Source organism: Odontomachus brunneus, unplaced genomic scaffold (assembly GCF_010583005.1).
Source record: "Odontomachus brunneus isolate Ranch 3 - 2012 unplaced genomic scaffold, Obru_v1 Obru_scaffold_069, whole genome shotgun sequence".
Classification (NCBI taxonomy): domain Eukaryota; kingdom Metazoa; phylum Arthropoda; class Insecta; order Hymenoptera; family Formicidae; genus Odontomachus; species Odontomachus brunneus.
This window is the reverse complement of record NW_022639519.1, coordinates 289,505-310,357: the sequence shown is the minus strand read 5'-3', so window position 1 is coordinate 310,357 and position 20,853 is coordinate 289,505. Positions and strand designations below refer to the sequence as shown.

The 20,853-nt window shown below is 36.2% G+C and overlaps 2 protein-coding genes and 1 non-coding gene across 6 annotated transcripts in view; 2 read left to right on the top strand and 1 right to left on the bottom strand.

Annotated features, from left to right (window-relative positions):
• LOC116846754 (sodium-independent sulfate anion transporter-like) overlaps positions 1–1,141 on the bottom strand; it is a 44,744-nt gene extending 43,603 nt beyond the window's left edge. The window contains exon 1 of the mRNA XM_032821003.1: positions 1,028–1,141. The gene's annotated coding sequence lies outside the window, so the exon portion shown is untranslated. The remainder of the gene's footprint in view (positions 1–1,027) is intronic.
• Positions 1,142–2,471: 1,330 nt separating this feature from the next.
• LOC116846750 (sodium-independent sulfate anion transporter-like) lies at positions 2,472–20,691 on the top strand. 4 transcript variants are annotated; one of them, XM_032820993.1, is made up of 9 exons: positions 2,472–2,641; positions 8,053–8,243; positions 9,165–9,302; positions 9,905–10,183; positions 10,831–11,140; positions 12,151–12,453; positions 13,367–13,601; positions 14,418–14,650; positions 19,815–20,691. In XM_032820993.1, exons 1-9 carry the CDS (start codon positions 2,593–2,595, stop codon positions 19,832–19,834), a joined length of 1,758 nt encoding a protein of 585 aa, XP_032676884.1. In that variant the 5' UTR covers positions 2,472–2,592; the 3' UTR covers positions 19,835–20,691. The 4 variants fall into 4 exon arrangements, with proteins under 4 accessions (XP_032676884.1, XP_032676885.1, XP_032676886.1 ...); XM_032820994.1 differs by lacking the exon at positions 2,472–2,641 and adding an exon at positions 6,910–7,248; XM_032820995.1 differs by lacking the exon at positions 2,472–2,641 and having other exon boundaries at positions 8,103–8,243; positions 9,144–9,302.
• Trnas-aga lies at positions 4,484–4,565 on the top strand. Its single transcript has one exon. It is a non-coding gene; the product is annotated as a tRNA-Ser (tRNA).
• Positions 20,692–20,853: the final 162 nt, after the last annotated feature.

The window sequence follows — 20,853 nt, the reverse complement described above, 5'->3', positions numbered from 1 at the left end:
CTTGAAAAAATCATAAAATTGTAAACATATTTATTAAAAATCGTGCATTGTAATCGCGCAAGTACACATTGAATCCGAAAATCCAAAAGGATTTTTCATAAAATCCGAAAACTGAACTATGGATGGAATTTTTAAAGATACAAATTCACTGAGAGAAAATATTTTGCTAATTTAAGAAAATACCAGTAGTTGTAATAAATGGCTTGGGACAGCAGATAATCTTGTACTAAAAAAAATATCTAAAAAATAGCAAATATTTCTTTGGTGAATACACTAATGATATACTTATTTACTTAAATCTAAATTCTTTCATTTAAAAAAATAAACAGTTGCTTTCATAAAAATTAACGTTTTAAAAAAATATATCTTTTATTTGAAAAAATATTTTATATTGATAAAAGTAAATATATTATTGTGCCCGCTGAATAAAAAAAATATTTAGATATTTTTAGATATTTTTCTCTCAATGTAGTGAAAAAAAATGATTTGTTACCTTCAATTTGCAACTCTGAGCTACACTACTGTAATGGAAATATAACTAAACTAACCTAACTAAAATAGACGAGAACAAATGTGATTTGTATCTCAGGCAATAAATTTGTTAAAATGATGAATGATGAGAAATGATTTACAACGATAACTGCTCGATCTATTTCCTTAACGATGACCAAAATAGCAAATATAATTTTTAAGTGTGCTTTTGCTTTGATAACCGAGGGATTTCTTCTAGTGTTCAAGAGTCTGTATTTATAATGTAAGCAAAGAAACTCGAAGAGCGGAAGTGTCTGAGATCTTTGTATCGCAAGTGTAATTACGAAATTATATTATAATTTCCTTGTAGTCTATATCGTGATTATCTCGAGACTGATGTTTATCCAGATAATCTCACGGATAATCGCCGCACCGACAGATTTTGCATCAATCGTTTCGCGACTTAAAGCGAGAACGTCCACGACGACGGCGGAGAGCTACGTTATCACGCATTGATTAGATTGCAATTAGTAATGCGTTAATCATTGTCACTTACCCAGCGCGCTGGCAGGCGACGGTCTTTGTTGTCTCCGCGTAATCCACGTCCCCCGGAAGATCCACATCGTTGCCGTCAAGTAGACTTCAGCGGATCCAGCGGATGGATTCTGAAAAATGACAAACTTCTTATTATTAAGATTGTTTCATCAAGAGATGGTTGGGATTATCCAACGAAATATTATTTATGGACGAAGAATCATAACGTTTCCTTCCTTTGATCTTAAAGTAAATAATAAATGACTAAAATGCACAAAATATATGGTATTAAAATGTAATTCTTACGATATTACAGCAGCTAAATTACCTCTAAATTGAGACTAATGAGTAAAAAATTGACTCAATCAAGTTCAATCTTCTGATGATGAACGTAGCAAGCCTCAATTTAAAGCACCTAAAGTTTTATGCTTCGCACGGTTCATTTTCAGGACCCGACAACCTACGTGACTAATTTACGTAACAAGAACAATAATTTGAAAGTGATTTCATGGTACGCGAACGAGTTATGCCATCCTTGCTAATAATAGACAAAAAACAACGTTAATAATAATCTACACGTACATTTTGTGATATTACATTTGTATTCAAATTGTTCTGTGTAAGAATTTTCGTGTTGAATTTCTAACGTCTTCGTGTATTAATTTAATATTTTGTTGTCGTATTTTTTGTTGATTATCCTGAAATTCATATTTATCATCTCCAGTAAATCATATAAATTGTGTTAAAATAACACATATATAAATATATGTATATGTATATGTATTCTATATATAAATATATGTTATATTAATGATATTTTCTATATATTTTAAATATGAAATGTACAGGAGATAAATTGTGTTCTTTGTTTATGTATTTGCCTTGTGTTAAATCGATTTAAAAATTCGAATAGATAAATTGGGACATGTAAAATGTGTTAAATATCACAAAAGTTTTTCCAAAATTAGAATGTCGATTTATTCCTCGGTTGCAAAATTTTCTAGTAATTTTTATCATAAAATTCTTTCCGTGTAGTTCTTCATGAAAGCAATTGTCTGTTTCATTTATAAAAGTATAAAATATTTATACTTTTATAAAAGTAAAAAAATTTAGATTCAAGTGGATATGTGATCAGTACCCACCGAATAAATATTATATATTTTTTAAATATTTTTTCTCTCAGTGCATTAGTCAAGGCTCCTTTTGAAACGGTCGCCGCTATATTATGCGAGTCCACGCGATGCAACAATATGTGTTCTATTAACCCGAAGAAAAAATCCCGACGCACGATAGAGACGATATCATGCGCGCGTGCGTCCGTCAGACGTCAGGCTCGAGGTCGTATCCGTCTGCATCACCGTTCACTCGCCTCAACTCGCTCATTATCACCGGCGTTGATACGCGACGATCGCGCTCGATCGTGCGTTCTGTTTTATCGACGTTCTCTTGGTCTCTCTGTTCCAGTCGAAGAATGCGCGATTCCCGTATCGGGAGCGTGTCCGGGTGCTCTCCCGTGTCGGGAGCACGATCGTGTGGTTTGCACGACTTTGTCGTTAAAGTAACGCACCTCTCTGTGACCGCGAAGAAATGTCGCTTCCACGTGGGAGATTTCGCGAGACTACGCCGCTCCTCCCGAGTAAGTTTCGTCCCGATCCTCTCGCGATCTTTGGCGCATCGTCGCTTTCCGCGTCGTGACGCGTCATTCTCCACGTTATGACGTATATGCATTTATTATGCATGTGACTAGATGTCGGAGGAGCGTTGTTGACTTCGTTCAGCGGAACAAAGTCGCTCAATGAGCAATTGCAAGGGAGAGAGAGAAGTAGGAGATAGAGAGAGATTCTTAGTTATGTAATTTTTTTAAGATATCGTGCAATATATATATATATATATATATATATAATATATATAATAATTGCTTGATCACAAGCTGCGCACCAAATATTTTCGGCGATTAATGATTTGCGAATTTGAAATGGCTGATGCATACTCTAGATAATTTAATATTGATGCAAAATTTAAAAGTATACATCAAGCAGAACATTATATTTAAATTTTATTTTGGTCTTTAGGCAGCTTCATGTATAAGATAAATGTACCAATGCTCGGACATGTACCTATCTCCGGACATTGTTATTATTTTTATATTTGAATATGAATATTTCAACTTTCAACGTACAATACATATATATTGTGGTATATATACATTTAATATTTATATTTAGTGTATGTTGAAAGATGAAATATTTAGAGAAATATTCAAAATAATAAGAGTGTCCGGAATTAGGTATATGTCCGGGTATTGATATATTTACCTCATTTGATCCAGTATTGGATTATTAATTAATTTCTATTGTGTTATTATATTATATTTTGTTATGTTTTTCTTTTCTTCATTGTGTTTTCTGTCCGATTTTTTTATTTATATCGGTTGGTCACAGTTATGCAACACTGAAAAAAAATGTTTGGCATTTGTAACCATAATCACATAGAGAAATAAAATTGCTATAAATTATGATTAAGGAAATAATTCTTTTATTAAATTCTACTATAATGTTAATGATAATAATCTTATATATATGTTATTATTATCATTTTCGTGTTAGAACAACAAAAAATACGATTGGCACTAAAACATCTATAATTTTAGCTAAATCAATTATTCTTTCGACCAACTCACAAAATTATGATTTTTTAGTTTTTATTAGATTTGGTTTCCGCGTTTAAGCCGCCTGAATTCTTTTTTGTTTGATTCCGACGTTTCGCAAACATTTCAGTTAGCTTCATCAGAGAGGAACGATCCGATGCGATTTTGAGTTTTTATTACCAATGGATACTTCTTTCTACATAAAATAAAAAAGATCCAAGTCGTATGGACGCCTAAAATTAATTAAAAGACAATTTTCACTTTCTACTTTGCATCATTTTTTTATTAATTGCGTCTTTTTATCCATTTTTCAGTTTTTTTCTCTTTAAGAACAATTCTCTTTAAGGACAAGCGTTAAGCTTGTCAATGAATAAAAAGAAGCTTTTAAAGAGAAGACTGACCACGCTTGACTTCTTGAACGATTGCGAAGAACCTCAATGTTGTCTATACTTTTTAAAATCATCAGTGAAGAAAAAAATTTTATTTTATATTATATTTGATTAAGATAAAATCAAAATTTTCTTCATTTTTTCCGAAACATACTCCATGTGAGTTGAATCATTCTTGCGTACCGTGGCCAGTTATGCTAATTTTTTTATACGTTGCCAAGATCACGCGTGGGAATATAGCAAGCTGCAAGTTTTGTTTACGAAATGTTTTATTCAGAGATCTGTCTATTTGTTTGCTGTGTTTCGATTATCGATCGCGATTCGCTTCGCCGATATGCTACAACGCGGCCGTGGAAATTTCGTGACGCAGATATATATCGGGACATGTGTGTTTGATATATGACATAGCTCTCGACACGTGTGTGAAACTTAACTGAACGTAGCAGTCGTGGCCGAGTGGTTAAGGCGTCTGACTAGAAATCAGATTCCCTCTGGGAGCGTAGGTTCGAGTCCTACCGACTGCGAAAAGGGTGTTTTTTTTTCTTCCGAAAACACGTGAATACGAAATGAATGAGCAAAATTTGACATGAAACTATTTTCTCAAAAATTATTTTTTTGTTAAAAAATTTCCATGTGCCAAGACACATGAGTGCCCGTAAATCTAAGATTAATGCAAATATATTTTATGTGATTTCATATATTTAAAAAAAAAGAAAATTTCTAAATATACTTTGCTATAATTTAAAATATTCGGTAAAAATTTCGTACAAATAAATATCCTGCGTAAAGAATTACTCCAAAACAGATTTTACGTAAGATAAATGCACCAATTTCAGGATACGTACCTAATTCTGGATAGTTTTATTGTTTTAATCTCTAAATATGAATATTTAAATTTTCAAAATAGAATATATATATATATTTTTTTTTATATATTAAAAATTTAAATACTTATATTTTTTTAAAGACCAAAATGGTAAGAATGTCCAGAATTAGAGCATTAGTACTTTTATATTCATCGGATATGTTCGATCATGTGTTGTGTATCGATTGACTTTCTCAGTTAATACGTCCTGCACAATAAACATGTAATTAATATTGAAGAGATAAGCAAAAACGGACTGTGTTATGTCAGTCAGTTAAATGACGGTCTCTCTCTGTTTTAAGCCGTTATCAGAATCTCGCAGACAGCGGTGCTTCCTATGACTGTTTATTTGTCTTTCGCGGCATGTAATAGTCGTACGTGCTCGACAAATATGTCAGATCAACGACTCGATGTGCTCCGGTGATTAATCAAAATCTCTCTTCCACGAATGACGTCTCGACGACAGCGTCCAATTAATCTTGACAGCTCCGTTTTCCCGTCGTCGTCCAGACGGAAACGAAATTCGACGGCTGTGATGTGTATTTCCCTCTCGTCTCCAAAACATATACACCTGATTCGTGTTTAATATTTCGCGACCGCTTCTCCACGCAAGATAATTAATTAATTAAAAAAATACGTAATTTCCTTTATGATTCTTTTACTTTCAGAACATACTCAGAACATACTATTGATCTGTCTCTTGATAAAATATTAGTGACGTTTCCAATAAATTTACTTTTAGAAAGAGAGAAAGAGGGCAATCGGATTTATAAAGATTTTCCTTGTTGCATCATTTTTGGAAAGTATGTTGCAATACGTTGTAATACATTGCAAGAAAGATTTAAAGATGTAACAATACATTAAGTCCGGATAATAGTTACTTGTTATCAACTGATTTAATGAAATAGTTTCTACTAAACACGCGTGCGCGCGTGTGTGTGTAGGTGAATATAATTAAATAATTTGGTAAGTTTTAACAAATAATTTTAGCAAGGCTTAATAATTGTTACTAAGACTAGGTGGCTATTACTAATTTACGTGGTACATGTTACCAATTTGTTAAATAAAACTATATTATTTAATGATATTTATCACATTATAATAAATAAACAAAATAAATATCTTGGTAATAATCAAACAATTTAGTAATGACCAAATTATTTGGTATTATTCACCAAACTATTTAGTGATATTTATTACATTATAATAAATAAACAAAATAAATATCTTGGTAATAATCAAACAATTTAGTAATGACCAAATTATTTGGTATTATTCACCAAACTATTTAGTGATATTTATTACATTATAATAAATAAACAAAATAAATATCTTGGTAATAATCAAACAATTTAGTAATGACCAAATTATTTGGTATTATTCACCAAACTATTTAGTGATATTTATTACATTATAATAAATAAACAAAATAAATATCTTGGTAATAATCAAACAATTTAGTAATTATATGACCAAATTATTTGGTATTATTCATCAAATTATTTAATCAATTCAATTAAATAAAAAATTGACTTTACTAATTGTTTTGCAATTATTACCAGCCGGTAGGTAATTATTACGATATTCGATAATAATTACTAAATATTGCATTGAAACACTCAAGCAAATATATTTGTTAACTATTACAAGATTTTTCTCAGTGTAGCGTGATGAAACACCTCCGACGATGCGGAAAAGACTACTCGATAATAATCAAAATTAGCCGAAAAGCTTTGCCAGACTAATCTAGCGATCATATAGACGTATCTCACGTTACCACGATGATATATATATGATAATGTGACGTTATCGCATGATAGCTAATACTTGGGCGGTCACGAGACAAGGTTGTTAAACATTTTATGGGAATCAGATTGCGATTGTGAATCGACAGTCAGTTTTGACACATTACTGTCACATTACTGTTTGTTTGTCGGCAGCGTTATCTCCAGGGTACCCGAATGGCACCTTAACGCTTTATCATGTCGCTAATCTGTAACACTTGAGAAATGGTCGCGTTCCAGCACGTCGTGGTGGATTATCAGGGGGGACTCTGTGAGTCCACGAATGTGTCAGTCACGAAGGTGTCAGTGTTCGACGTGATCTTGGAATCGCTGTGCGACGCTGAATAGAGGACTGGTCCGTGAGAGAGAAAGGAGATTTCGCGGATTTTTTTCTCGCCCTTCACCTCGTCGGGATAGTTCGCGTCACAAACAGCCGTCCGTTTTTTCGTTCTACCGGCGTTTGCGTTTCCGTCTTCTGAGCAATTTTACGAGCGGGCGTCATTCGATTTGGGTAACGCATTGGAGGAAAACCAGAGCGTGTCGGAAACATGACACTGTGTACGTATAATCACTTAAATGATCGATACGCGGCACGATTAATTAAATGCGTATTACAGGGTGAATTTACGTGGTCGGATGGAAGGTGTAGTTGTTATTAGAAAGTTGCGTCTGCACATAGCGATTTTGTAATATCGTGCTCGCGCAGCCCTCGTTATCGCAACTATCGTTGGAACGTCGACAGGCGTGACTATGATTAGTTAATAATTTTACACACACACACACACACTCTCTCTCTCTCTCTCTCTCTCTCTCTCGTTCACGCATTCTGTATAATACGATACAGTAGCAGTAACGATAAGCTGCTTAAACGCAGCTTCTGATCGACGTATCAAATTTGTGCGCATGCTTTGATAACGCGTTAAACAACCTGAGCGATATCGCTAATTGCGATCTATATTGAAAGTAATTAATGTAATTTTTTCTAAACTAATGTTTCATAGATCGTTATCTCGTGATTTCATTCATGGTTCTCTGCACTTTCAATATCTCAACGTTCTGCTAATTAAGCTTCGCGATAAATGAAGCACAATTAAAAGGATTATATTGAACATGATTGCATTGTATTGAACGTGATTGACGTATTGCTTTTTTCAAGTATATCAAGGATCATTCTTTCATGGCATTGTCGTTGTGGTAATTCAAATTAAATATTTGCTGATTACTCTTGACTATTATCCTCTTTATAATAGATATTTCTCATCCGTGCGGACTAATTGTCGCTTTGAGACCGTTGCAAATTTTGTCTTTCAACCGCTTTCTCGTGATTATTTCACGTTCGTATGGTCGTTTTATAAATCATAGGGCCGAGTGTCTCGTTCTCTCGAAGTTGCAACCTCAAGGGGGTTCTCGTACGGAGGATACCGATCCTGGCATGGCTGCCTCTGTACAGTTGGACCAAACTTCTGCAGGACACTTTGGCGGGGTTGACAGTGGGTCTGACCGCGATACCGCAGGGCATAGCGTATGCAATAGTGGCTGGACTTCCGGCTCAGGTGCGTACGCGACACGAGTGTTCTTGCGAGCGCGCACTTGCCGCGTGCAAACTTCTCATCGCATGAACGACGTCTCGGGAAATTATTCGCGAAACTATCATTAGATATCAACGCGCATCTCGCGAATTCTCCACAAAGTTGATCGAGAAACCGCGAGACATTCCGGTAAATCGATCGAAGTTAATCGAAGTGTCGCAAGTGTGCGATCCAAATATACAATTTAGCTGAACCAAAATTCAAATGTGCGGAAAAGTTATCGAAAATTCAAGTGTGCGAAAAAATACTTTTCACAAGCGTATCTACTTTTCTTTCGTGCAATTACTTTGCGAAATAACGCCATTACTCATGTCGCTCCGAAATCGATAGAGACAGAAACGCGCGATCTAGTATTCTTTCACACGGAATACGAGAGCGGTCCTCTCGCAGCGTAGACAAAAATATCGATGGCAGTCATCACTTTTCAAACGTTCAAACGTAGCGTCCGCCATTTTACTGTCTAAGACTAAATTTAGATATCTGTGCGACCAACAGAAATCTATACTCTTCAGAACTCGCGCTCGTTAACCACGGTGGCATTTCTCTTTCTCTCTCTTTGCTTTTTCTCATGAGATCGGGCGAGAAGATTCTTCAGAAATACGATTTTCGTTCAGCTCGCTTGCGAGATTGCGCGCATCCTATCGATTCGTACACGGCCGAACTATTCCGAATATAGTAAAGTAGAAACTTTCGTAGCAGATGGAGAATTAGAGTTCGCGGAACCGTGACAATGATTTCGCAATCGCGCAATTATTCGCGGTTTTCCGCGAGATAATTGAATTCCCCGCCGGATATTTTGAGAATGCTCGCCGAGAGTAACTCTCCCGTTTAATCTACGATAGTTGGAAAGGCGTTTCTCGTTAGGTGAACTTTTGAAAACTTCAGTACGGCCTGTACAGCGGTTTCATGGGATGCTTCGTTTATCTGATCTTCGGCAGTAGCAAGGACGTCACGGTGGGCCCTACCGCGATAATGGCTTTATTGACGCAACAGCACGTTACGAAACTGGGCAAGGATTTCGCCGTAAGTAGAATTTATTAACATAGCCCCGAATTTTAATCTCCTCTTTTCTCCTTGCGCCGCACTGAAAAATTCATTTAGTTGGGTTAATCAAAATTTGATTAAAATCGAACAAATGTTTCGGTAAGAGCCAAAATTTCGTTCTTTCTACCAAAGATTTGATTCTTTGAAACTAAACCTGTTTCATTTTTGTTTCAAAAAATCAAACCTTTGGTTCAAAATACCAAATATTGGTTCTCACAATCAAAATATTTGTTCCATCTTATTTTAACCAAATTTTGGTTAACTCAACTAAATGAGTTTTTCAGTGCGCGTACAATCTATTTCGTTCAACACCTCTGTCTCTCTCTGTCTCTCTCTCTCTCTCTCTCTCTTTCTCTCTCTTTCATGCACACGAATATTTAAACAATCCCATTTGCCAACCGCGTAACTATATCCTGTGAAACATTTGTTTCGATTTTTAATGTTAAACCTTATTTCTTATTCGGCAAACCCGTTATCTTCTCAGAAAACACAAAATATTTTTGTTATTCGTCAGTGGAAAATTTGCCGCCGTTACGATTTATAAATGAGGCTCGATAAGGAGCGGATAAAATCATTTTCAGGTGCTCTTATGCTTCTTATCGGGCGCTTTGATAACGGCCATGGGACTGCTTCATCTGGGATTTCTTGTGGATTTCATTAGTATGCCCGTAATTTGCGGTTTCAGTAACGCCGCGGCCGTTATTATCGCTACTTCCCAATTGGGTACTTTGTTGGGCATAAAAGGTCGTAGCGATTCCTTTATCGATGCTATCTCGCAAATTATCAAGCACGGGAACGAAACAAAACTTTGGGACACGCTGTTAGGAGTGTGCTCAATGACAGTACTAGTTCTTCTCAAGGTACAATTAATTAGATTACGTATCGTATAATTAATTAGATTATCGTTATGAAATTCGTTCTGGGGAGAATGCACTCGATCTTCGATTGATATTTTTGGTCAAATGGTCAATTTTAAAAACATTTTTAACGAACATTTTTATTGTTGATTTAAGTGTATTTGTGAATATCCAATTAGTTGTTAGTAAATGTCATCTACATTGTGAAAAAATGTTTGGTATTTGTAACTATTATCATAAAGAAATAATTATCATAAATTATGATAAAGAAAACTATTTTTTAAAATTCTACTGTAATGTTAGTGTGAATAACTTTATATACTACCATTTTACTATAAAAAATATGCCTGAAGTCAAAAATAACTATAATTTTAGTTGGATCGACCATTTTTTTCTCTCAGTATATGCAGTATTATCTTTTAGTTTGATTCTAAAAATATTGTTCTATTTAAATAAGAACTAAATTTGTTTTATGTATTTAATTGTTACCAAAATACCTGAAGGGGATGCTTACGTGAAAAAAGGTTTTAGACCTTTAATGAAGCGCACGAACGTTTACTTTTAGCTTGGTCGTCTATTTTAACGGGATATAATTAAACATGCAATGAGATATTCGAAGTAAATCAATAAAGTGAAATATTTGAAAATAGAAACTGCCCGGCAAGAAGTTGGGAACTCCTCTAGAGAAATTTATGTGGCTGGTTTGTATAGCCAGAAACGCAATAGTCGTGATGGTAGGCATTCTCATAGCGTACGTGCTATTCTCTCACGACATCAAGCCTTTCCAAATTACGGGCAACATAACTGAGGGTTTGCCGCCGGTCTCGTTGCCTCCGTTCACCATCGTAAACGGAAATCATACGTACACCTTCTTCGAGTTGGTCAGCGAACTCGGCAGCAGTATCGTTTCTGTGCCACTCATCGCCATCTTAGAGAGCATCGCAATCGCGAAGGCATTCGGTGAGTAAACGAGAGGCTTGACATCGACCGATTGACAGAGAAAGAGCATGATTTCGATATCCTTCTCTGAAATCGAAATATTAGTCCTACAGTGACTCTACAAATTCCGTTGAACTTGAAGGATCATTGAAGAATCTTGAAGTGTAACGCTAGAATTGGTTTTACTGAAATAATCAAATATAAACAATTCAGAAACAAATCTTCTTATGTCTCTACATAGAAACGGCAATAATTAATTATTTGCAGCATGAAAGTAGAGTAGTAACTTATAGTTGTTACTAATAGTGTTATACCTCCAGATTGCTTCAAGTCCTTCAAGTTTAACGGAATTTGCAGAAAAATACTGTAAAACCAAAATCACGACTTGCACTTTCTCGTCAAAGAAATCTTATGTCGAGATTTTTCTCATATTATGTGCAATGTGTGAAATCTTTAAAATTATTAAATTGTGTGATAAGTAATCTCGGATTTTTCCGACAAAATAAAACGTTTATGTTTTTATGTTGTTTTTATAATTTTACGATATAATATATGCGCCATTTTGATTTATGACTCTCTGCCATTCTTCGCACAGATTATTTTATAAAATTATAACAACATAAGTCAGTGCAGTCGTTTCATTTTATCTGAAAATCTGAAATTACTTATCGCACAATCCAATATTTAAAGAAAAATGTGTCGTTGTGAAGAGATGACGTTTAAAATTAATTATCGTATTATATCGAATTTCTCGTGAATTTCATTAGCACGCTCGTAATTTGCGGTTTCAATAATGTAATTACAGTGACCATAATAAAATAAAAGCATATAACACACATGGGCGCGCGCACACACACACATACATACGATATATGATTATGTCGCGTATTAAAGGTTTCGGTGAGGACATGATACGCTCGTGTTTAAAATGAATTTCTCTTGGAGATGTCGCGTTCAGTACCGAAACGTTCTCGATTACGAGGCGATAAAATGTTTAAAGCTACATCTTTAAAAACGCAACAAATTTGCAGCGAAAGGGAAGACGCTCGACGCCAATCAGGAGATGTTGGCGCTGGGTCTTTGCAATATTTTCGGTAGTCTCGTCAAGTCAATGCCTGTCACCGGAAGTTTCACCCGTACGGCCATTAACAACGCCTCCGGCGTTAAAACGCCGATGGGCGGTTTGTTCACCGGCGCTTTGGTGCTCTTAGCATGCGGCCTGTTGACGTCCACCTTTGCGTTCATCCCCAAAGCCACGTTAGCGGCCGTCATCATAATCGCTATGTACTACATGTTCGAGGTGCAAATCTTCATCGTTCTTTGGAGAACGAAAAGTAAGACGCCAACAGTTAGCCTCTACATTCAGGCGCTTCTCGGTCGAGATTCGTTTTCGGTGTTTCTGAACCCTTTCGTACTTAAATTATAATTTTTACATTCTATTTATAATCAATGATCGAAAAAAAAGCCTAATCCAAGCTTATATTTAAAGATATGAATATTGAATTTCTTATAACCGCTATCTTGAGTCCGTCACTTCGAATTTAAATTTTGATGATAAATTTGAAGGTCTAAAAAATTTCTATAATCGCCTCAATGTAAAACATATCTCTTTTGGAAAGGTCGAAGGTACGAAAAGGTTAATTCATTATTCAATTTAATTATTATCAAATCGAGCAATTTTGGAAATAGGTCGCATAATAATTGTTTCCTCGATGAAATCCTTTCTCGTTAGTTTTTAGTCACTCATTAATTACTCATTAATTACTCAGTGAGAGTTTTTAGTTACTCACTAATTAATTACTTTAATCTCTCTTTGTTGGTATTAGCTACTCATTAGTTACACGAGAAGTTTCCAGTTACACTAATTAATTGTTCATCAATTATTGTTGAGTCGAAAAATTCGAGGAAAGTCGTAAAATCAATTTTGCATCTTGGAACAATGAAAAGAGAACAGAGGAAATAAGCGCGGTTATCGGGGGAACTTAGTAAATTCCCGGCCAATTGTGTCAAGTGAATTTACATTGACTCGAAATGCGATCGCTATTTTCTGAAACCGCGACTGGCACGTTGAATTTCAGTTCTTCATTATTGCGGATAATACAGGAACGTGGGAGATACACAGTGTAGCATTCGACCGCGAAGCGCGCGTTAAGTATAGCTCGTTATAAATTATCCGGCAGTTAATCCGACCTCTATCTCTCTCTCTCTCTCTTTCTCTCTTTACGCCTCTGTTCTGTCGACGAGCAGAAATCGATCTGGTGCCGTTGACGGTGACGTTATTATGTTGCTTGGCGGTCGGTCTGGAGTACGGTATGATCGCTGGGGTTGCGGTAAATCTAATTCTCTTACTCTACTTCGCGGCCCGGCCCGGTCTATTGATCGAAGAGCGGATCGTCGATGGCTTGACCGTGCTCTACGTATCGCCCAAGCAATCCCTGAGCTACCCGGCAGCGGAGTACCTCCGAGAGCGAGTAATGTCGTGGTAAGTCCCGCCGCAGATCCGCGTAAGAAATGATGCGAGCGGATACGGAGTGCGCCGGAGGAGAAGCGCAAAACGAACGTTATTCCGCGCGAACGTCAGTCGAATATATCGCAGGTGAAAATATCGTTCAGTAGAAACAATTTTCTCTTGTCCCCCTTTCCGCCGTGACCTCTCGAACTTCGACGACAACGACAAGACCTCGGTGAGTCTCGAATGAGAATCGCTTTGAGAAAAAAAGGAAGGAAGCAATTGGATCGACAAAATCTGCGCGATCACCCACCTTCAAAGAAATATTACACCTATCGAACAAATGACGCGTTAATGCAAAGACAAGTTGCGTTGATATAGTTGCTGACCAAATTTAATTCATTGATAATTCATTAATAATTTAATTCATTGATGACTTATCAACCATATAATTCGTTTAATTGTGATTAAACGCTTGCTCGAGCAAATTTTGTTTAAGCGAAGTTTCATTAAAGCAACCACTTTTCTTTTCTCAGTTTACGTTAGAGGACGATCCCGTTTAAGAGCGACTTCGCAAACGACGAACGGTGATCTATTTTTCATTCGCGCCTCTGTTCTATTCTTGATTCGCAAGAGATGTTTTTCTACTTTCTGACGGGTAACAGCTCGAGAACTGTTTATCGAGGTCTCGACTTTCGCTAAGGAGAAATCGATTTCTAACTTCCTGAGTAGCGACGCGTGTACTTCGCGCTTTTCCTGGGGCACCCCGTATTAGCGAGCGCGCGATGGAAAGAAAGAGAGAGACAGAGAGGGAGAGAACGACCATTCGCAACTTTGTTGCGTGTTCAGGTGCGACAAGAAGTCAGGAAACTTACCAGTGGTTGTGGAGGGCCGTCACGTGCTGAGGATTGATGCTACGGTAGCGAAGAACCTGACGCTGCTGTTGACGGATCTGGCGGCGAGAGATCAGAAGCTCGTCTTTTGGAACTGGTGCGAAGACGCCATGCAGACTTTGGTATGTTACGAGCCGTCCCTCGCGACGTACTGCAGGTCGTCCAGCAACATGGCGCAGATATTCTCAGGTAACACCCGTGTGTTCATCCTGCAAAGGAAAAACACACTGTATTTAATTAAGTGGTCTTGCAATCATAGCGAAAATTATCTAGAAATGAGAAATTAGATAGATAAATGACGAGTAAACATTGCGACATTGCATGCTTTAATCAATCAATCAATCAAATAGTGTGACTAAACGCAAAACCCATCGCTCGTAGAGTTTATTTTGCTACATTGTCAGACGAAGACTGATCAGCAGGTAACTTTTCAGTTAAATAAATCTGCGTAGGCAGATTCTGAACAGAATGTGCTATAAATTTCTGATACTAGAAAAGCTACAAATCTCACATAGGATCTGTTTTATTTGGCGGTGTTGCCAAACTGTCGCCAGAAATCTGATAGAGCTTATCTGATATGCTTATGCTAGCAAATTGATGTCAGAAACTAACAAGTAAATCTACTCAAGATACACTCCGATTTCTTTCTAATTTGGCACAAATGTAAAAGTACAACAAATATTTAGATCATATTTTTTCATTTTGATCCACTTTGAGTTTCACAGGTAGTTTATAACTTTTTAATGTTTTCACTCCTATCAACAACAAAAATGCATAAGAAATAAATTTAAGTACAAGATATAGTTAAATAATTTTAAGAAAATTGACATAGCTGAGACATGAAACATTCTAAATTTCTTTAGCCAAAATTCCAACCGAAATATTTCAAATATGTGCTAATTAGTCAAAATTGGTTTGAATCTCGGCCAAACCGAGAAATTATTTGTATAAATAATTTTTTTCAACTTTTTATATGTTTTGTTTAAACATTTTGTTATTTATACAAATAATTTTACACATTTGACTTCATAATCAACAAATAAAAAACGTATATATTTTATATTCAATTTTATTTCTTGTCTATTTTTGTTACACTTGTTGTTGATAGGAGTGAGAACATTAAAAAGCTATAAACTGCCCGTGAAACTCAAAGTGGGCTAAAATGAAAAAATATTTTTTGTATTTCTACATTTGTGTCAAATTAGAAAGAAATAGGAATGTAGCTTTTGGGTAGGTTTATTTGTAAATAGATTCTGTAGTCTGACGGCAGAGCAAGCAGAGTCTGCTGCGTGCAATTTGGCAGCGAGATCTGCCAATCTATCGTCAAATCACGTCAGTAGATCCTGTTGCTAGAATATGAATTTAATATAGATATAGATAACTATGGTTTTGTTGTGGGATTAAATTTGCTGTCAATCAGCATACTGCTAACATTTCGCTTATGGAGTCTATACTATTACACTTAATCCTCGATTATTAACATGCTTTTTCAATGTTGATTATTAATATTTGCTTGAAGGGCATTCCTTAATTATTTGCTCTGACAAAGGAGTCGCTTGCGACTATACATTGATATTGTAATTTTTTTGTTTTTATTTGATAAAGTATCTCTTTAAAAGTATTTTTTCCATTTTATAAGTAAATGTAACAACTGAATCCAGATATAAAGAATGGTCCGTTTTAATCAACCCATTAGAATATCTCAAAATCCTTAAGTTTAAGACAAAAATGTTTCTTATAAAAGTTACTTAGTTACTAGGAAGAAAAAAGATTGTAATTTTGGCTGACTTGAAGAAGTTGTCCTTAAGGTCAGATCAAGCATTATGCAAGATATATAGAGGTTGCACGGTTAGATTTATACCTTTACACTTTGACCTGACTTTAAGGATAGCTTCTTCAGGTCAGCCAAGATCACCATCTTTTTCCCCCTAGTAACTAAGTAACTTACAAGAAACATTTTTATCTTAAACTTAAGGTTTTTGAGATATTCTAATGGGTTGATTAAAACGGACCACCCTTTATCTCTGGATTCAATTGTTACATTTACTTATAAAGCGGCATAAATACTTTTTAAGAGGTACTTTATCAAGTAAAAAGAAAAAAATTACAATATCGATCTATGGTCGCAAGCGGTTCTCTTGTGAGAACCTTTCTATTGAGCAAAAAATTAATAAGAAGGAATAGTAAATGAAACCATATTCAATTAGGAAATATGAAATATGATATCGAAAATCCATATAAACGGGGCGATTCTAACGGAATGGAAAGGACAGTTTCTATAAATGTATCCGCCACAAGAAGGCGAATATTAATAATCTAGGTTAACCTAATAAAAGAAGGCTCTGGAATGTGATAACAAATATTTGGGCAAATTCGCGCTGTTAGATCACGTACTGTTCTCACATATCTCCTTGGGAATTAAAGCGGATAAATCTCGTTGCTGTTCAACGCCGCGCTCGCTCTAAGATCTTTATCGAGTTTCCGTCTAAGACGCCTGTTGTCGGTCTCTCACCACGTCAAGTCCTGCTAAAATAGCGTTTCGGTCTCACGACCGTCAGAGTTAACACGATCGCGATCGTACCGCTGACGAATCTCGTACGCATAGAACGTGCATTTTTCTTCCTTCCGGCGATACATACTCGTGGGGTAAGTTGCGCGGCCGACGTCATCACGTCTCGACATTTTCCGCGCTTTATCAGCCGCGACAGGGCGTTTTCGCGCGCGCAACACGGCGAATTTACGAGTCTCCGTGCTTCTTCCGGCGTCGTAGGACACGCCCGATACTCTCTCAGCGAGTTAATGGATCGCGTCGTGAAAATTTCCGTATCGTCGGACGCGACGCGAGACGATGCGTTCCGGCCAAGACCGCACTCGCGAATTTACGATGCGCGCTTCCCCGCCCCGTGCAGCGAGAGGGGAAGAAAAAGGGGCGTAAAGTAGAAAAAATGCGGCTTCTCAGGGGATCAATAGGTTGCCTGCGTTTCGTGTTCGATCGCGGAAACTTTCCCGGCAGTCGTCGTCGTAGTGCATTCGCGGAAGGCGTTGTTTCTATGCATCCGCGCTCGCACGGCGCTCTCATACAGGGGGATTTTGCATCGCGACTATGCAGCCGGGCGATCGAACATCGTGGGCATTTACACAACGACCTACCATCACGTATGCGCATACCGAATCACTTATGACAGTCTCCCGCTGCCGGTGAACTATCGCCGCCTTCGGTGCCGGTATTACACCTTCAACGTACACACCACGCTGTTTCTATCGTGTAACAGCAACAACCGACGCGGCGACGGCGGTTGATATAATAGCTCGCGATGTTCTCCTCAAACTCGTTTCATTTCACGATGGAATACGAATCGCCGCCGCCGTCGCTTCCAACGTCGGTCACGCGCCTGTAGGTTCGTCCACAATACGCGGAGTAAACTTGGATCAAGTCGAGAAATAAATTATTCCGCTTACGTCCTTATACTCTAGCTCCCTTACACCGGAAGGATTTCTCTTAAGTAAAAGACATTTCCGATGTAGGGGCTTTCGTGCATGGATTGCCATGAACATAGACATAAAACGTGTACTTTAATCGATGGACCAATCAGGATTTTTCTGTCGTTTATAGAAGTAGAAAAATAAGAATATTAGTGTATCTCTATTTTATAGTTACTTTTTGCATGAACTATATATTCTTAAAGAAAAAGCGAAATCAAACGCTCCGTTTCGGATTTGCGATGTGACGTTAATTGGATATTATTGACGAAATCCATTTTTCTTGTTAGATTAATATTAAAAATACGCGTCGGCGATGTATTTTTGCGTCTTCGCATGTCGACTTTGTCGCGGAATTATTTTGTCGACATTGATTACTCTATTTCAGAAGTTTCATATCATCCGCTTGGTTGCACGGTTATTTTTCGCCGCGAGTCGGTATTTTTACACCGCGGTTTTAGAAGAAGAACCTAGATAGAGACCTAGAGGTCTTTTATGATTATTATAACGTAAGACAATCGATAATAAATACTTTGCAATTATTTTAATTACTTTTAATTCGCAATTCTTTTAATTCTTTTATAAAGCAAATATATTGAATTGTTAAATTTACATCATACAATAATATAAGTTTTTTGTTATATCGATGCAGCGACAAATTTATTAAAAGTTCTACTTAGATTTTCATTATTTAAAATTTGATTATTTCTCAACGTTCTACTTGCATTTAATATTTATTCTTAACTGCAATCAGCAAATTGCAGTTAAGGATAAATATTAAATGCATGACTTATTTCATCTGCAAATGCAATAAGTGAGATAAGGAAATATTAAGTACTTCATATGAGTTAATAATTGATTCCAATCCTTCTCATTGCCATAAGAAATTATTTTTGTGACAAGAAATCATACTTTATTCATAATCCTCTTAATATGTTATGTTAGAAATTTTAATAGAACTTCAAAATTCAAAAAGAAGGAGATAAGAGGAAGGAATTGTAAAAATAATAGTTATATATCTAATAATACTGTGTAGAACAATAGTTTTGAACTTGAATGCGGTACACAAAAACAAGACTAAACAAGAAAAGAAGGTAGAATGAATATATTTTACGATTCGAAGAATATTATTAGACGCACAAATAAGCATTTACAAAACTTATATGAGATTTTAAAGCTGGCATTTATTATAAATTACTATATTACATTTAATATGAAATCTAATATGATAATATATTGCTTGCAGGCAAATCTTGATCATTTTTTTCCGTATCTCTTTCATATTTCTATTTCGTTATTCCATATGACAAATATGAGTATAATCTGGTCAGTCACAAGAGAACTAACATTGTTGAATTTCGTAATTTAATATTTCTTAAAGCCGTTGCAAAGTTTACGTATATCAGTTTGAAGTTTATATATTTTCCGATAGACTTTCATAATTATCACAAGACAATTAATGAAGGAAACCTTACAATTTTTATTTACGTTTATACTGTGTATTGAATCAATAATTAAGTTTACATCATAGAATAACGTAAATTTTGTATTGTATTGATGCAACAAATTTATTAAAAGTTGCACTTAGATTTTCTTATTTCTATTTCGTTATTCTATGTGATAAAAATATGAGTGCAATCTGGTCGATCGCAAGGGATTCAACGTTGCTAAATTTACCTGAAGTTGCCTGTAAAGTTTATGTATAGCAGTTTATCAGGGAATATATCGAAGGGATCGTATGTGCAACCGAGCGTTTTATGTAGGGAAAGTAAATTTTGCGAGCGTTCCGTAAGTTATCGGCGATGATTGTCGCGTTAGATAATCGTAGGATTTGTGCACGACAACACAATAATTGTCGTTTCTCTATTTCCAGGCGACACCGTGATATGCTGATCGAGGAGTTACTGCCGACGGAGTTACTGCCACGACGTGCCTTCCCGTCACGTTCTCTAGGATAAATTACTTAGGCGCCGTTTTATTCGGATTTTTTTAGTCACCACGATAATATATATGTATGACCTAACGCTAAAATACGTAATGATATTAAATGCGAGTCTCCAAAGTGATGTCAGGGACTATCGTTTTTCTCTTTGTGCATTCACGACGATCCTCTCGTGCACTCAATAGCCGAGTTTATGCACACGTGAGCTCGCACGAGCGATAATGTGTTCGATCAGGAAATATGTAAATTGTTGACGATATTATTTTTATCGTTAGAAAAGGGGGAGACGAGAGAGACGGGTCACATCAACCAGGTTGTTGCCCTTTATTTTTATCGCGTTCCTTTGTAGGACGACGAGCTATCTTTTTCTAGGGCAATCGAGGCTACGCCGAGATGATCAATGTGAAATTTCAAACGAGAACTTCGCCAACACGTCTACTATTTCAATTTACCGAAAAGTACCGGTTACTGGTATGGATTACCGCGGAAATAGAATATTTTGCGCGTTTATCTTTACATTGCTGCTATCGTTCGCATTAATACTCGACTACGATATGCTTAATGCACGAAATAAAAGTGTACCTTCTCTTTCCCATTTGCAGAGAGATACGTGTCTTAAATTCACGTCCGAAGCCGAGTACCGTAGCTTTGTTTTTGTTAGCGGAGCTTTTCTCGTTTTTATGGCATGCTAAAACTTTCATGACTCGTTCGTTAAATAGGGAAGTTTTTCGAGCGTATGGAAATGAACGGGTGGTAATGTATATACAGTGTAATCTACGATTTGCATTAAACTCATCCGCGGCCAAAATTGTCTGTAATACGTGAGAAAAATCCCAAGTCGAAATTTTTGTTCTGCACTAACTTAACTCAATGAGTCCTTCAGATATTAATGCGTGAAAATAAGAAAAAAAACATTCTCCATAATCCTCCTATTAATAAATAAATGTAATTTATAATAAAATTTATAATG

What these genes read in the sequence shown, in the direction of transcription:
- LOC116846750 (XM_032820993.1), top strand. Translation starts at nt 2,593, where the DNA reads ATGTCGCTTCCACGTGGGAGATTTCGCGAGACTACGCCGCTCCTCCCG. An exon ending in TGGCTGGACTTCCGGCTCAG is followed by an intron (nt 8,244 to 9,164) that starts GTGCGTACGCGA and finishes TGAAAACTTCAG; the next exon opens with TACGGCCTGTACAGCGGTTT. An exon ending in CGTTCTTTGGAGAACGAAAA is followed by an intron (nt 12,454 to 13,366) that starts GTAAGACGCCAA and finishes GTCGACGAGCAG; the next exon opens with AAATCGATCTGGTGCCGTTG.